Genomic DNA, 18,768 nt, shown 5'->3' with positions numbered 1-18,768 from the left:
AGCGAGCACTGCATTCCCATAAGGTAACATATGTATTTGTGAGTTGTGGTCGGTGCCATAGGATATTTCCTAATCAATAATAAACGGTAGTGAAAAGATGCATAAATGTCGGTCAAAATATTTAATATTCAAATATTTGTACATATAAAACATTCTGCATTACATACGTATATAATTATGTGGTAACTACTTACGTATTAAAATTAAACTTAAAATTCCAATTAAAATCATGAATTTAATTGATTTAATTTAATTGATAAATTTAATCATGAAAAATGTGTCGATTTTGGGTTGAACTTTGGCCCTCTTCCAAATAAACTAAAAGGGGTATTAATTTTAAATTCCCCGCAGCGTTACCACCCAACAATAAAGTCAACCGATCCTTTGTCGATTTGAAACCTGGCATGTTTTTTTCTTCTTTCAATATGAAACTTCTTTTAGGCATTCGTTTCCACAAAAGTCCTGCTTCATCTACGTTAAAAACTTGTTGAGAAGTATAACACATAATACCCCTCTTCAATAATTTTAACAAGTTCTTTTTTGAAAGTTTCGGCTCCTTGATCTGCACTTGCGGCTTCTCCCTGGATTTTAAATCTGTTCAACCAGCTCTTACTAGTTTTAAATAGTTCCACAAAAATTTTTGTTTTTTTTAGGTGAGTTTTCTTCAGATCATTATATTGGCTAATCTCTCTCTCTCTCTCTTTTTTTTTTTTTTTTTTTATAGTATTTAACTTAACTGAATTCTGAATTGGATATTATCTTCAATGAAATTAGTTAAAGTCTTTCCATTTCAATCCTAATAGCCGGCCTAGCCCTAGTTGCTTGCAGTGGAACAGATATCTTTCCCGCTGCTAAAATTAATTCTTTATTTTTTTTTTTATAATTGTTCTTACAGTTAAACTTACAAGTCCTAAATTATGGCACACATCCGCTTGTCTTTGACCGGAATCGATTCGCTTCAAAATGTCTAATTTAATTTTCAAATTCAATCTTTTTCTTACATTTATAGTCTTTGTACTGCGCCCAGACGGTGTTTCTTTTTCATTCTTATCTGCGATTATTAACTCTTCGAAAATGTAACTGCGTTGGTTGCATTAATTATGATAAAATGTTCAAGTATACTGTCCGTTACGCGTGATGTCTAATACTGTACTGAGTGATGACTAGATTTCGGATAAATACATATAACGCAAATATTACAAGCAATATACTTGATCATTTTTTAAAATGTTCATCTCGGAACTACGTAACAAGTCACTGTACTGCAATTAAATTAGCGTGCGAGAAAATTTCACTGAGCGTGGGAAAATTTTTCAAGTCGGCGTGGGAAACGTTTTAATGCTGTTTTGCTATTCATTTTCAAGCTATCGACTCCATCAAATGAAAAGATTTCGTTAAATATGCCAAAAATGCAATCTGTAAAAGAGCGTTATAGTGATCTGTGACAGTGTTATAGTCAGATACGGGTTATAATATATGAACAGTGTTATAGCAAATCAGCGTAAAGCGAGCCGCGTTATAACGGGGGCCTGCTGTATATATATATTGTGTTCTTACTGAAGACTATAAAAATGATATTTGGTAAAGTTTACACTGAACCAGTTTAGAACTATAACACCAATAAATGGCCTGTAGCCCATCTTTGGCTTGTTGCGTAAAAACCAGTGTCCTTCATCAAACTGAGATAAAGATTATTGCCCAGAGAATTGTGCTCAGAAGAGACTCGCCATCTGACTGCACTGTAACCGGGCTGACCAAAAATCCCCCCCCCCCAAAACAGACAATCTAATAATTGGTAATTTATCAACTTGCATCAGATTCCCAACAACAGAATAATCATGCCTAAGGTATTATTTTAAACACATAATAACGTTCATATCCCGTCATTTAATTATAAACACAGTATAAAACCTAGAGACACAGGGTGAAAAATTCACATTGAAGGAGGCTGTAAATATGTATATAGTTATCCCCTTGGACATACACAGATCATTATGCCTTAGAAAAGCTATACCGGCCCTTGTCCAGGGGATAGCATTCTCTATATATTTACATTAACACACTTTTTCATTAACATACTTCTTGTATTTAATCATACTAACACTTCTTGTGCTTGTATAAACACATCATTTCATTTATATAGGTTCCTTCTGCTATCAGAGGCAACTCCCCCACTAACTCAAATAAAAACCCTCTCAAGGCTATCAGAACATTTGCATTGACATAGGGCTTACTGCCTACAGCAATTTCACCATCACACCATAGTCAATGAAAAACGCAGCTGCGCAGTTTCATTTAATCATACACAACCAGATGGCAGGAATTGATCCCTTTTCAGTCTGACCACCACAGTACAAGAAGGAAGTTAGAACCCATTCTCATTTAATCTGATACATACCTGTTGGGCTTTGTGTCGCCTATCCCAGTTTGCTGATTCTGACACTATTTTTTACAAAATTTAAATTTAACACACATTTTACAAAATTTTAATTTATCACATTATCTTTTCTCATTTATTAGCACTTCCCATTTAATTTCTATTAATTTCTGTACAATCACCTAAAAATTAAAATCAGGCAAAACTGGAATGGGGACAACAGAAACGAGTAGGTATGAGACATTTTTTTAGTCTGGCTATTGGTCTGCTCAAAGCCCCCAAAGAGTAGCAGACTGATGACCAAGTGGAAGAATGTTATTGACATTTTTATTTTCATTGTTTATTATCATTTTTTATTGTTATTTTCATTGTTCATCATTATTTTTTACTTTTATTTCCATTTTTCAATAATATAATTTTATATAGGCCTTCCAGGCTAAAGCTAGTTTACTTTTACTAACTTGTTAGTTTGGTCCTTATACACCTAATTCCCTGCAGATAGATACCATTAAAAAAAATCGACTAATATATATATATATATATATATCTGATATTAAATATAAATCAAAATTAATGCCAGTAGCATGGCGAAACTGTTGAGCGAAAAATAATAAATTAAACATAATAATTAATAAACAGAGAGGGAGAAGAAAAGGTAAGACTAAAAATTGTAGCAGAAAATCTCCAAATAAATTAAGAAAATCCAATTCAAAATAATAAATCAATTTTAAAATTTAGAGCCAATTACATAAGAATTTAGCGGCACCCCCCTCGTAAGGTGCCAGTTCCAAATTACGTGAAATATCACAAATAGAGACTAAACTAACCGCAGTAAAATAAAATAAAACCAAAATAACAAAAATAGACTGACCATTATGCCCCATATCAACAGAGGACCACAAGGCCAATAATGGTCAGGGAATCGCTGCATTTCAATCGCTGGACAAATCCTCGCAAAGGTGAATCGATCGAAGGAGCAGACGCCACCCGATCCCCCAATCAAACCGCCAATGCAGTTCAATTGCTAGACAAATCCTCGCAAAGGCGAACCGATTGAAGCTATACATTGGGCATCATGTGGAGGAATGTGCATTTTGCTGCCTCTAATGATAGCTTTATATTTATTTATATTTATTTATTTTCTTAATTTTCATATTATATTTTGTACCATTTTTTTTATTTTTTAACATACTTCATTATGTTAATATATATATATATATATATATATGTGCGAAATATGGTTAAAACGATCTATGAAGTAGCAGTTGATTTACAAGGTGTGTTCCTCAGACTGTATCATTAAAAGGCTCAAAGGTACACATTTTAGTATCTGATCTTCCATCCATGTTACCAATAATTTCTTGATATCACAAAAAGCACTTTGCCTTATTTTAGTTATTATTGCAGCTTTCATTGATGCGGACCACTTCACTGCATCACAGATTTTTTCCTTGTTCTTCAAAATGGTTGATATTGTAGAATAGGAAAGCCAAACATCACGTGCGATTGTATAAACTGTTTTTTTTATTTTCATAGCACTATATTATTTTCATTTATAAATCAATTGCTTTCTCTTTTTCTTCTCGGCACCTCTAGAACAGTCACTTTTTTTCTTGCTAGACATTTTAAAGGGTGTTGCAAACAATCCAAAGCCCAAAATCCACAAATTTCAGACCAAGAGAGGGAGAGAGAGCCGAAGGCAATGTAACACATTGCATAATGCATTTATTATTTCTTTTTTATTTAATTATCTGTTTATTTATTTTATGTTTTAGTTTTAAGTATGCATTTATTTCTTTTTTATTTAATTATTTGTTTATTTATTTATCTTTTTATTTTATGTTTTAGTTTTATGTATTGTATTTTTATTAGTTTAATTATGTATATTTTATTAGTTTAGTTTATTTTAGTTTTATTTTTTATAAATCTCTAAAATCCATTTCTTTACAGCCCACACAATTTCCAAACACTTGTCATCTAGGCTTGTTAATGTTGTTGCCATTTAATCAGATATTTCATGTTATATGCATTATGTAATTTGCTAGAAGTCTCCTTAATAACACTTGGAATTCATATTTTGTCTCAGTTTGTTGCTAGGCTTCAAAGCCGAAGGATTAAAAAAATTTTTTTTTTTGGTTCCTTAGCATGATTCACGTACATAGATAGCTAGGTTTTTGTATGTGGATACATAGAATTAACTGTTAGTAATTGCATCTAACTCAAAATTTATGATTTCGGACAATTTCATGGGCTACCTGTGCAGATGCCCCCATTTAATACCACTGCACAGGCAGCTGAGGTAGTCAATGCAGCAGCATCACAGCTGTGAAAAATAATTTAAATTTTTTTCTGGAAATGACCATCGTGAGTCCAGATTGTTGTAAGTCGCACATCTCATATGTTTGAGGAGAGATTAGTGGTTTCCCCATTTGTTACTTGTTTGTAAAGGTCAGGGTTCAGTTCTTGTCTGTTACTTGAGATATTTCTGAAGTTCTTCAATCGAGACTGTAGTTAGTTGATCTTGGGTGGATGGATGAAATAGGGTTCCCTCCATGAGTTATTCTGGGTTTATCATCCTGCACAACATTGAAATCAGCCTGTGAACAGACATAATACATAATGGTGCAATATGGACAAAGTAGCTGGTGTACTTAAAACCTTACAAAATCAACAACTATTGTATGATAAAAAGCTTGCCATTTTACTGACTTAATTACAGAGAATTTGGTTGCTGAGGTACCTGAAGTGTATCTGTTGTTAGGAAAATGCATATGAAATTATGTCACAGCTATCAGGCATTATGCACTGTATAAAACCTATTTGGTAATATCCAAATAGGTTTTATAGAGTAAAAATTGATATTCTGCTAAAAGCAGTGTACCCACTGCTTTTAGCAGCTATTCATTATTGTCAATAGCATTAGCACTAGTAGTCAAATGATGCGAGAAAGAAGCTTATACAACATCAGTCAAAAAAAAAAATTCCACAACAACAGATGGAAGTTTGTTCCAGCAGTCAATCACCTACTGGCTAAAGGAAAACTTCTGCACATCTGTTTTGCAAATGTCCTTCCTCAATTTGAATTTATGCCCCCTCGTATGTGTAGTCAGAGCAGGAGGAAGAATCGCATCAGCACTGAGCTTGCTCAGTTCTTTCAAAGGCTTAAATACTTCAATCAGATCAACTCGCAGGTGTCTAGTCTCCAGATGCTACAATTTGCAGAACTTAAGCCTTCCATGGTAAGAGCACCCCTTTGTTTCCCTCACCAATCTCATTGCCCTTCTCCATACACATTCTAGCAGCTCTACATCCTTCCTAAAATGAGGCCTCCCAATTTGTATGCAGCATTCTAGATGTGTCCTGACCATTGCCTTGTACAAAGGGATAATCACCTTATCCCTGCTAGCAAAATCCCTGTATATCATTGACAAAATCCCCATGAGCCGGCCTGGCTGCCTGTCTGCATTGCTCAGAGAACTTCACATCTAACTGCACAATTACTCCCAGGTCTTTTTCATTTTCCACTGCCCTGATTATAGTACCACTGCTACCCATATGCAGTACTTTGCATTTGCCAATGTTAAACTTCAATTGCCATTTCTCAGTTCATCTGCCTAACTTTTCTAGATCCTCCTGCAGTAGCATACCATCATTCCTGTCATTAACTATCCTGCCAGCCTTTGTATCATCTGAAAATTTGTATCATCAGGCTTAATATCATCTGGATATTAAGCCTGATGCCTTCATGAATGTCATTGATAAATACAAAAAACTACAATGGACCTAACACCAAACCTTGGGGAACTGCAATAATAACAGTAGTACACAAAGAGCAATGTCCATTGATTACTACTCTGTCTTCTCCCACTCAACCTTTTATCCATAGCAACAACTTGTCCTTAATGCCACACTGCTCCAATTTGTACAGTGATCCAAGTATATGATATCGAAATTATTTTTTGCATCCAATTCCCTAGTGACCACATTATAGTATCCAGTCAAATTGTTCAGACAAGGTTTCCCCTTAAACTCATGCTGTGTCAGTCTGAAGTATAATTGCAGCCTTGTGTAGATGATCTTTTATTACTTCTTTAACCAGTCACTCCATTATTTTTGTGAATTGGGTATACATTTGCACATCTCCAGTCTGTGAGGTCCTCCCCTGTATCCAACAGTTATCACTAAGGGTTTCCTAACTTCTTTATTGGCTCCCTTAATATAATTGGATAAATCCTATACACCAGGTGCTTTTGTTATATATGTAATAGTGCTACACATTATTGTATACTTTATATCTACTACATATTATTACATAAAGCCTCCACAATGCACTATGTACTTTATATTCATTACATAATTACTATATACTGCATACTTTTATGTGTTAGAAACATGCAGTAGAATTTATATGCATAAATAAATTCTATAAATAAATTCTAATGGCTGCTATTAGAATTATTTGAGCTGTATTCATTCAATAAAATTTGATTTCATTAAAATGATAGCTGCTTTCTGTGAAGTTAATTTGAGACTATTTTTTTTTTTTTTTGAACTTTTAATTATGTAAATGTTGAATTTTTGTTCTTTTGAGTTTTCTGTTCTTAATGAAATTGTGGTAGTGTTTTTTTTTTTTATATATATATAATTTAATATTTATATTGAAGCACTGAAATAAGTGAGCCAGTGAAATAACTGTTTATAAGTGAGATGTTATACTTCAAAAATGCTTGTTTCTTTTTTAAGTTTCAGCCAAGCAGTTAGATCCAAATGCTCCAAGACCAGAAGGAAACTTAATGGCTCCAATTACTGGAGAAGAATTATTGGTAAAGTTTTTCTTTTTACCATTTTTATAGGATGAATGTATTATTATTATTATCTTTTTTTTTTTTTTTTTTCTATAGGATTTTTTTTATGGGATGGAAAAAACCTCTAATGGTTTTTTCCCATTCCTTTGATGAATACTCATACCAAGGAACTTACCATGGTCAAGGAACTTTCTCACGGATGTTCGGGATTGTGCCTTTCTGAAGTTTCTCGTAGGTGTTCTCTGTCAGGCCAATTGATGCTAGGTATTCTAGGTACTCTTATGTAGTCTTTTTGGCTCCATGCTGGTGCTTGACACAGTGATTGGGATGGTGTTTACTTGTTCCATATGACATATCTCTTTGATTTTCTGTTTGAGGAAGTCAAAAAGATGTGGCTTCCTATATGCTGGCATTGAACATCACTATGTCAATCAGGTAGGCAGTTTTTTTCTTGTCATTGAGGGTTATGTCTACTGTTGTGCAGAATCATCTTGTCTGTTCTTATGGCATTGTCCTGGTACAGTTTGTTGGTAGGCATTTCTAGTATGTTCTGAGGTTCATATTTGTAATATAGTATACTTTCTTTGATCAAATGATATTTCTTTCCTAGCTATTGACGTATTATGCTGGCAACCTGGTTGTTTCTACGAGGAATCTATTCTGAGTGATCACACTGCATTCTGCACTGACTTACTGGATCATTTCTGGGATAAAGTGGCATTGTTGACATGTGTCATTTGCCACTCCAGGGTCCTTGGTAATGTATTCCCTTTAGTTCTTACTGGTATTCATTTTCTGCTCTTGGATGGTGAGCATGAATTCTTTGTTCTTTGGGAAGAGCCACCCATTCATGAACCATGTGTTCGCTGAGTTTTACAGATCCGGAGGAACCCAGCAGATAGAATAATCTCTTCGGGGAATTTTGAGAATGACTAAAAATCTCTTAAACATTTTAATGTTTAAAACATTAAAATGTCTTATCAGATTTGGGTTAAATAGATCAACGATAAGTCTAAATAAACCACTTTAACAGGCTGAGGTGTATATAAGAGTACTGAATGTTATACAAGAGAGAGATCATCTTTTGTTACGATTTGTTTTGTATTTATAGGAGATCTTGCTTTAGTCATGTGACATTCATTCTAAGAAAAATGGTATGTAGTGGAAATGTGTGCTAGAGCATGCACATTTTCCCTATAATCTATAAATTGTCATCCTGTTTTTAAACTTATTTTTATCAGTACATATTACACCATGATTTTTAATAGTAGCACTAAGTTTAGTATGGCAAGGTCTGGTGCCTAACCACTTGGCACTATTGCCATACTAGACATAGCACTATGAAGGGTTATTAAAAATGGATTAAGAAGGCTCCTAGAAGATTAAATATTAGTAAATAAATTAAAACTGAAAAGTTGTTAAATAAAAATTTATTGAAATAAAACTTACCTAGCAGTATTGTTTCATTTTTGATGTAGTAAGAATATGTAAATAACATAAAATCTGAAAAGTTATTAAATAAAACTTTATTGAAATCATACCTAGCAGTATTGTATCATTTTTGATGACTAATTTTGCAATTGTTGAGTATGGAGAATTTTCTTGTATTGGTTACCCCACTTGTTTTCTTTTTTCTTTTTTTATATGGGTAGTAGGAATAAATTTTTACACACAAAATATATCACAGATCAAAATATGCAACATGCACTTATGTACAACCATAAACTGATATGACTTCAGTGAGGAAGAGGGTAGCATGAGGTTTCATGCATGTAACTTTGAATTTTGTGCATGTAACAGTGGTCAAAGTTTAAAGAACTATTCACATAACTTGAAATGTTAAATTATAGCAGAATGAGCTGTTACTATCATTCTGTCATATCATTTTATCTTCAGTAACAGTTAACAAGTCCCACTGCCAATTTACACTTTTTGATGATATCAGGGATTTGTGGGGGACTGTAAATTCGGGAGTCTTCTGAGTGGGATGAGGTAGATAAGTGTGTTTCTTGAAAATGTAGAATTTGTTGGTGATGTTGAACTATTCCTGCCAACTGAAGTTAATAATCAATTGTTTATTTTTTTTATTCATTACCAATTTCACATTAGCATTAGTAGAGGCATTTGATGCAAGAAAGCAAGCTTATGCAGCATCAGCCAAAAAAAAAAAAAAAAAAAAACCCACTTCCACTTCACCCCTCCGTTCGTTCAAAATACCTGTCCAGCTGAGCCTTAAACTTATTTAGGCTATCAACCTCCACCACAAGGGATGGAAGTCTGTTCCACCAACCAACCACCCGCTGGCTAAAGGCAAATTTCCGCACGTCTATCCTACATCTGTCTTTCCTCAATTTGAATTTATGCCCTCTCAGGTGATTATTCTGAGCTAGAGGAAGAATCCTATTAAAGAAGAAGAGGAAGAAACATATTAAATATGATTGATGTATGAAACACTGGAAGCAAATGTGTCACTCATTTTTGTTCAGATTTCTGGTGTGATGCAATTAATGACCTTCTGGTGGGTTGCTCCACTTGCAAGGTTAGATATACCATGACCCCTTTGTGCCACATGATAGGTAGTTACTAAGCAAGACATACTGGTTTTGTAATAAAAAAAATCAAGATATTTTCCTCTTGCTCTTCTTGCATAAACTACAGTGTGTGTTGAAGTGTTGGGGGAAACAATTTTTTTTTTCATTATAGTACTTGGTGAACCCCACAGTAGTTGCCCTGCCCTGCCCTGTCCACAGAACCAGACACTTGGAGACCCACTGGTACGTCACCACCACCACCACCATGTTAAACTAGTAAAGCTGAAATACCATTTCACTGGTATTTTAGAATTTGTAATTTCTAAAATTCCTTCCAGTCATTTTATTTCCTTAAATATGATGATTGTTGTTGCATTTTAAGATGACATAAGGACACGCTGTCTCACTGTATCTATTCAAGTTTCATTTCTTGTTTGGCGGTATTAGAAGAATTCCAAATGTAAGTCCACAGGTAATGAAATTCATCTCTTACAGGCTTCCTGATTGCTTTAGCTACTTCTTAAGAGAAACTAAAGAAGTTGGTGAAAAACGAAGAAAAAAATTGGAATCTCATTATTTACTGTAGTTTTTATGAAAGACAAAACCTGGAAAATTAATGAATTAATTGTACAATTAGAGAGAGAGAGAGAGAGAGAGAGAGAGAGAATGAACATTTACCAGTTCAGGAGCTTGAAGACACATCTAACCATATGGGTAGAAAGCAGATATCTCATTCACTTAAGAGATATATTTAATAGCAGAGATTATAGCATGAACCTTTAGAGGCTGATTTGTAATATCAGCCCTTTAAGGGGAGTGGTTGGAGTGCTATGTGACAGTTGACTTTTTTGGAAAATAAAGTTTAAATTGAAAATGGCAGTTGGCGATTGTTACAGTGGAATATGTACTATTTGTTATTTCATTTGAAATATGCTACAGTGGAGGCCCTCTTAACTTCCCTCTGCTTAACCTCTCTAAAGATTAATTGATGCTACCTCTTTAAACATAAATCACAGAATTATTTCTGTAGCAGATATATCAGCTACATATATAAAAATATATTCAACAATATAAAAATATATTGTTGACGTATACTAGCAGGGTAAAGTGAAAGGCAAAAATACTAAACACTTTCATGAGACCTGACAGATTCTTTGCACATTTAATTCCAATTAAATAATTGTTGTTCACTTCCAAAACTGCTGAAATGAAAGTTTGACAAAGTTATTAGACGTTGGTTCATTAGCATTCACTGACACTAAGTACACAGCAGTTATTTTGAAGAGAGACCAATCAGGTCCACTCTGATCCTGCCAGAATAATGGAGAACCCAAAGTGTGAAAAGTAGTTTTGTATTGTTTCTAGCCAGTGGCTAAATTTAGTGTCATTGTTTGTCTGATGCATACTGCAATGCACCATTAGCACTCTTGCAGGACACTCACAGCTAGCAGGCAGTATGAGTGCCTCTACCTTGAACTGTGTGCTTCCAGAAAGCAAGTGACAGATGGCTTTTATGTTGGAAAGCTTCATGGTAGCCATGTATTAAGTATTAGGGATACTATCTGCTGATTATTAGCTTGCTCTGGATAGACTGCATTATTCAATGAATGTTTTTATTTTCATGAAACCTTCTATGTTTCTTCTATGAAACTTTTCTTTCTTCTAAGAAACCTTCTATGTTTCTTCACCTCACAGGGAACTTAAAGGAGAAGACGTAAAAGCCAAATTTTTACTTCTAAATTTAACATTCTTGATTCAGTCTATGGGTGAATGTTTAAAGATAATATATAGTAAAAGTTTTTTAGTTCAGTTTTTTTTTTTTTTTGGAAAAAATGGGAAACATGAATTTTAGTATCATTAAAAGTGAATAATTGAATCATTAAAAGTGAAACATGAATCATTAAACGTTATCAACATGCTTGACATTTTTTTATTCCACGTGTGTGGAATGAAATTCTAACTTTAGCATTTACTAAATCTTGGAAAAAGACTCTGGCCTGAGGTTGACAGTGCTAATGAAAGTCCGGAACTACAAGAAGATAATGAAAAACATAATTCATTAATACTATGATTTCAAGAAAATTGAAGGTTCTGAAGATTTATAGAAAAATATATAACACTGGATGATTTGTTGAAAAATGAAGTTATGGACAATGCAGAAATCATGACAGAAATTGAGCTAAACAGACAGATGAAAAAAGAAGAGAATGGATTAAATCCAGAGTCAAAAAAATTTTTGTGCAGCAGTAAAAAATTCTCTCGATGCTGCTTTATTACTGAACAGCAGTCAGTGATCTGAAGTTTTCTAAAAAAAGTGGAGGGACTGTAAGCAAAAACATTGTATTTCATCATCTGAATGGATGGCTGCATATAATCTTGGATGACCTCATAAGATGAGAAATGCTCACAAGATAGAGAGAACATCACTGTATTTAGTAGTGACATGCATTTGAACCACAGTGACGTGTGTTTGACTACTAAATACATGTTTTAAGTGAAGATATAATTCAAAATGAAATAATAATAATAATAATATTGGATTAAAAACCAGAGAAAAAAAACAAGAGTCTTCTACAGGAGCATAGTGTTGGGGGAAGGTGCCTCCGGTGGTTTCCCACATCTGCGCCATATGAACCCTGTGGAGACAAACAGTATCACTGTGAAAGTTAGAAAGTGTTGTGTGTTCTGGTTTTTGGATGTAGGGCCGCTCATGGGACCTCACATTGCCTGAATGCATTGCTAGGAGGTAGCCAGGCTACCCATAATTCTCTGACTGGTCTCCACCAGAGTTGTCTGGGCTTCCTGGAGAGAGACCAAGTAAAAAAGTGTCAGTTAGTCTAACTTCAGTAGTAAGGAAAATCATGGAGACAATGATCAAGGATGGAATTCACAATCATTTAGATAGAAATGGAATTCTATTATATAAATGGAATTACTCAGCATGGTTTTGTAAAGAAAAAATCATGTTTAACTAATCTGGTTAGCTATTTGACAGGATCACTCAAGAGCTGGACTTAAGGAATAATTTCGACATTGTTTATTTGGATTTCAGCAAAGCATTTGACTCAGTCCCACATAACTGCTTACTTTATAAGCTGGAATAGGTTGGAATCACAGGGAAAATCCTTAGATGGATAGCTGGATTGGCAAAGTTGAACTAAAGCCGTTAGTGGAGGAAAGGGACTTGGATGTCCCTTTCCTAAAAAGACCTGAGCATTGTAGACTGGTTGCAAGGAAGGCCCATGGTGTCCTATCGATGATTTATCGAACAATTGCTAGTAGAGATAAGGATGTCATAATCTCATTATATAAGGCTATTGTTAGACCACACTTGGAATGCTGTGTTCAAGTATGAAGACCGCACCTAAAGAAAGACATTGTGCTTCTTGAAAGGGTCCAAAGACGGGAACTTGCCTGGTAAGATCATCAAAAGGGCATCCATATCAGGAAAGACTTCGAATATGTGGGTTTCACAGCTTGGAAACTAGGCACCTTAGTGGAGACTTTGATAGAAAGGTCGTCAAGGCTCTGAGAGGCATAAGTTAAAATGAATGAGGACGAAATTTTCACAGCTATAAATGATTCTAGAACTAGGGGCCATAATTTCAAGTTACGGGGGAAGGGGGGAGAGATGTTTAGACTGGATTTCAGGAAGTTTTATTTTAGCCAGTGAGTTATAAATTAGTAGAATAAGTTACCTATGTGGGTGGTAGAGGCGGACAGTTTAGGAAAATTCAGAGGTCACTGATAATTACCTATGGGAGGAGGGAAACACACAGGCTGTCCATTTCCTTTTCTCTTAGTACAGTGGATTCCGGTTATTTGAGCCACCAGTTAATCGGGGCAGCCGTTTATTTGGGCAAATCTTAAAAAACAGAACCCAATCGAGAAAATAGCCAGATTTTACTTCGCTTAATTGGGACAAAATGCCGTTTAATCGGGGCAGGAGACCGCACCACTGGAGATTACCCTAAGATTTTCTCTGACCGTACCACGTAGTTTGGTCGGATTTTTGGAGGTCACAACCATAAAACAATAAAAACAATTAGCAGTCACCTGTTTATTGGGCTTTTCTGTTAGTGCAATCTATCGTAAACGGATAGTAAACTCGATCTTATTGAATTTGCGATAATACTGACAGCTGGAACTCTGTGGGTTATTATGGTAAAATGTGTTTACACTTCCATGGAATCTTCAATCATATAAAAAAAATAATAATTTTCAGAATCTTCTCTTCATTCCTATTTTTAAAGCTTTGTAACTCGTTACTCCGTTCCCACTTGCGCGTATTGTGTTACTTGCAATTTGTGTGTAGTGTTTTTTTGTTATTTATTGCTTATCTTTTTACTGTTTTAAATTTCAGCCCCCACCAACAAATGTCAGTGAACAGAAATGTCAACTAGTTTAGTTAGTATGTATATATTACAGTACGTATTAATTATTCCGATTATCACGTATATTCTTTCGAATTTCCCGTATAATTTAATTTTTTAATTGGTAAAGTAATAAAGGGTAAATTTGTGCTTAATATATCTTTTCTTTTATAGCCTGTAGATAACATTCCTCCTATTTTCGCTAATTAGAATCGCTGTTTAATAGAATTAAAATTCAATTCACAAACGTGATCATAATGAACGGCGCTTACTGCACATCGTATAGTGAACTGTACTTTACTATGGTGAGTTCGTCGTAACGTGATTTGATTGTACAGTGAACTAATTGTAAAGGGGGGGGGTACATTGTATTTTTAACTACTGTATTTACGTGAAGCTTCGGATAATTGGGGCAGCCGCTTAATTGGGCCAAAATACACTAGTCCCGATGTGTCCCAAATAACCGGAATCGTCTGTATTATTATTTTCTTAAATCTTATTATTATTATTGTTTTTTAATTTTCTTATTATTATTATTTTATTTTTATTCTTATTATTTTATTTTATTTATTTTTTGTTATTTTATTTTTTATTTTATATTTTTATTTATTAATTTTTTTTTGGCTGGTGCAGCATAAGCCATAGGCTTCCTTGCACAATGTGGCCATTGCCAATACTAATATTTTCTGAAAATTAGTTATAAATTAAAGGGAATAAAAAAAAAAAAAATTAGTCATAAAAAAAACAGGGAAAAAAAGCAGCCTACAAGAAGCACTGCAACCTATATTTATTCTGTATCAACTAGTACAAAACCTTTGGCCCCATGCCTAATATCTGACAAACAGAGAGACTGAAGATCTACATTGTCAACCAGACACTGACATACTTCCCAGAAGCAGTCATGGTGGAATGGAGGTCCACTATCAAGGTCAAGGACATCATGACCATACTAGTTTCCAGCAGAAGAGGAATCTTCCAGGGAGATTTCCTAAGTCCACTATGGTTCTGTCTATCACTATATCTTATCCCATGCCCACCATGCTAAATAACAGCCAGTACATCACGTACCTAAAAGAGTGGAGGAAAAACCAGTACACAGTCTCTCACCTAATGTATGTGGATGACATCAAACTCAATGCTGCAACCGAGAATCAACTCCAACAGCTACTCTGGATCGCTGAAGAGTTGAGTTCAATTCAACATCAGGATATAACTTAGCCTAGACAAATGCAAGACCCATAGATTGCATCAGGAAAATCAAGTTAGCTAAAACTACCAGCTGAAGAAAGGTGAAGAGATCAAAGCCATGATAGAGTGAGAGAATTAGAAATATCTGGGGATGATGCAGGTTCACCAGTTAGAACATGAGAAAATTAAGGCCCAGCTGATTGAGAAATACCATGAGAGACTGAGGAGCCTGCTAAAATCAAAGATGAATGCTGGAAACATGGTCAGAGCTATAAACACCAATGCAGTCCTAGGACTAACATACTGCTTTGGGATCATAAATTGACCCAACACTGAATTGGAGGAGATTATGAGATCAATCAGCAGAATATTGACCACTACTTTTTAGTCTTAACATTAGCATTAGAGAGGCATGCGATGCAAGAAAGAAAGCAAGCTTATGCAGCATCAGCCAAAAAAAAAAAACCCATTTCACCCCTCCATTCATTGCAAATGCCTGTCCAGCTCAGCCTTAAATGTATTTAGGCTATTGCCTTCCACAAAAAAAGATGGAAGCCTGTTCCACCAATCAACTACCTGCTGGCTAAAGGAAACTTTCTGTGCATCTATTCTACAACTATCTTTCCTCAATTTGAAATTGTCCCCCTCAGGTTCTTAGTCTGAGCAAGAGGAAGAATCCCATCAGCATTTAGCTTGCTCAACCCATTCAAGGCATTATACACCTCAATCAGATCACACTTAAGTTCTGCAATTTGCAGAACTTAAGCCTTTCTTGGTAAGAGCACCCCTTTATTCCTCTCACCAATCTTGTTGAGAGAAATAAAGTCTTTGTACTCGTTCCTCTCACCAATCTTGTTGAGAGGAATAAAGTCTTTGTACTCGTTCTATCAACTCTATGTCCTTCGTAAAAAGAGAACTCCAGACCTGTACACAGTACTCTAGGTGTGGCCTAACCATTGCCTTGTATAATGGGATAATTACATCCCTGTCCCTGCTACCAAAATTCCTATATATCATTGACAAGACTCCATGACCTGCCCTACCAGCCTGTCTGCACTGTCAGCGAACCTCATATTTGACTGCACAATTACTCCCAGGTCTTTTTCAATTTCCACTTCCCTGAGTGGAAATTGAAATACCAAATAGTTGGTACATTTCTCTTCGGTTATTGCTACCCATGTTAAACTTCAGTTGCCACTTCTTAGCACATTTTCTAAACTTATCAAGATACAGTTGGAGTAGCATATTGTCTTTACTGTCTTTAACAAACCTGCCAACCTGGCAGGAAAATGTATCATCTGAAATGTATCATCTTAATGTATCATCTGAAAACTTGGACATTAAACCTGATATACCTTCATCAATATCATTGATAAATATACAAAACAACAATGGCCCCAACACCGAATCCTGGGGATCTCCACTAATAACATTTGTCCATGAAGAGCAGTGTCCATTGATTACCACTCTCTGCCATCTCCCACTCAGCCATCCCTTTATGCATTGTAGCAACTTACACTTAATGCCATACCTCTCCAATTTGTACAGCAGTCTTCCATGTGCAACTGTATCAAAAGCTTTCCTGAAATCCAAGTATGTGATATCAGAATTATTTTTGGCATTCGGTTCCTTTGTGACCACATCATAGTATACAATCAAATTGGTCAGACAAGACCTCCCTTTAACAAACACATTCTGTGTCTTAACTATTACTGCAGTCTTGTATAGATGATTCTGCAATGCTTCTTTAACCAGAGATTCCATTATTTTCCCCGGAACACAAGTTAAACTAACAAGTCTGTAGATACTTGTGTCACCTTTTGAACCCACTTTGTGAACCCACTTGTGTCACCTTTTGAACCCACTTTGTGAATTGGTGATATATTTGCACACATCCAGTCCTTGGGGACCTCCCCTGTGTCCAAGGAAGCTCTCATAATTATGGCTAAGGGTTTACTTACTTCCTGTGATGCCTCCTTTAATATAACTGGATAGATCCCGTCCACCCCAGGTGCCTTCCTTATGTTTAACTTCAGCAATTTCTCCTCCACTTTGCTCCCAGTTATTACAACATCATTTAGCTCCCTGTTATCATTTGATAAACTTCTGGCACTCCCCTTATTGAATAACTCCTCATGTATGAAGGAACTTGTGGGTTGATGCAGGATGCAGAACAGGCAGATGCAGAATACTCATTCAGTTTATCAGTTACCTGAGCATGATCATCAATAGTCAACCCATCTATGTTAAGTGGTCCAATCCGATTCATCCTTTTCCTTCTTGAGTTTACATAAGTAAAGAACTCTTTGCTGATTTTCTTTGAATCCTTTGCCAAAGATTTCTTGTAACCTGTCTTTGCGTGCCTAACCTCCTTTGTGACTTGTTTACAGACTAGTTTATACCTGCCATAGACTTCTGTGTCACCTGATACTTTATATGCATCCCATAATCTAGATCAAGAGTATTACTCACACTGGTTGTGTCACCGAACATGTTGCTGTAGAAAACAGTCATCCAATAAATCCATAAAAGTCTTGCTAGTATGCGAGTGAACAACCCACAAGGTCCAGTCAATATCTGGAAAGTTAAAATGCGACATTATAAGACATTCTGATTTACTGACACACACTTTATTTCTGTGCACAATTGGTCATTATACTCATCAGATTCATTACGACTATAACACACACACACACACACACCTACTCTCATTTTTCTTTTCCCACTGCTTATTTCACACCAAACAGACTCAACACTGCATTGTCCACCAATATCAATTGGATATTGGTGGATGATAGATATAAGTTGGTCTGTAACCAAGTTACAAAGGATCTTAGGCAGGCGAAGGCAGATTATGAGATATCTTTGGCAAAGGATGCAAAGAAAAACAACAAAGAATTCTTTACTTATGTAAACTCTAGAAGGAAGGGGATGAAGCAGATTAGTCCACTTGATATCGATGGTTCAACTGTTGATGATACTGCTCAGGTAGCTAACAAACTAAATGAATGTTTTGCATCGACATTCACACATGAGGAGTTATTCAGCGAGGGGAATGCCAGAGGTGTATTCGTCTCTGGCACTAAGCTAGATAATCTTGTAATAACTGAGAGTAAAGTGGAGGAGAAATTGTTGAAGATAAACACAAGAAAGGCACCTGGGGTGGATGGGATCTATTCAGTTATATTAAAGGAGACGGCAAAAGAAGTAAACAAACCCTTAGCCATAATTATGAGAGCTTACTTGGACTCAGGGGAGGTACCCATAGACTGGAGATGTGCAAAGGTGACCCCAATTCACAAAGGAGGATCAAAGGCTGACACAACTAATTATAGACTTCTGAGTTTAACTTCTGTTCCAAGAAAATTAATGGAGGCACTGATTAAAGAAACACTGCAGGATCATCTAGACAAGACTTCAGTTATAGCTCGGAAACAGCATGGTTTTGTTAAGGGAAACAAAATTGGTCTTGCCTGACCAATTGGATTGGAGAC

At 35.4% G+C, this 18,768-nt stretch overlaps 1 protein-coding gene across 2 annotated transcripts in view; it reads left to right on the top strand.

Annotated features, from left to right (window-relative positions):
* The window catches only part of LOC150087127 (disco-interacting protein 2-like), a 1,128,863-nt gene that overhangs the window by 240,884 nt on the left and 869,211 nt on the right, over window positions 1-18,768 (top strand). For both annotated transcript variants that reach the window (XM_090372979.1, XM_090372978.1), the window contains exon 11: window positions 7,121-7,200. In XM_090372979.1, coding sequence (XP_090229105.1) covers window positions 7,121-7,200 — 80 coding nt within the window. The remainder of the gene's footprint in view (window positions 1-7,120; window positions 7,201-18,768) is intronic.

This window comes from Mastigoproctus giganteus, chromosome 4 (genome assembly GCF_048544385.1).
Source record: "Mastigoproctus giganteus isolate SK-2022 chromosome 4, ASM4854438v1, whole genome shotgun sequence".
Lineage (NCBI taxonomy): Eukaryota > Metazoa > Arthropoda > Arachnida > Uropygi > Thelyphonidae > Mastigoproctus > Mastigoproctus giganteus.
The sequence above is the reverse complement of the archived record's forward strand: the minus strand, read 5'-3'. Positions and strand labels throughout refer to the sequence as shown.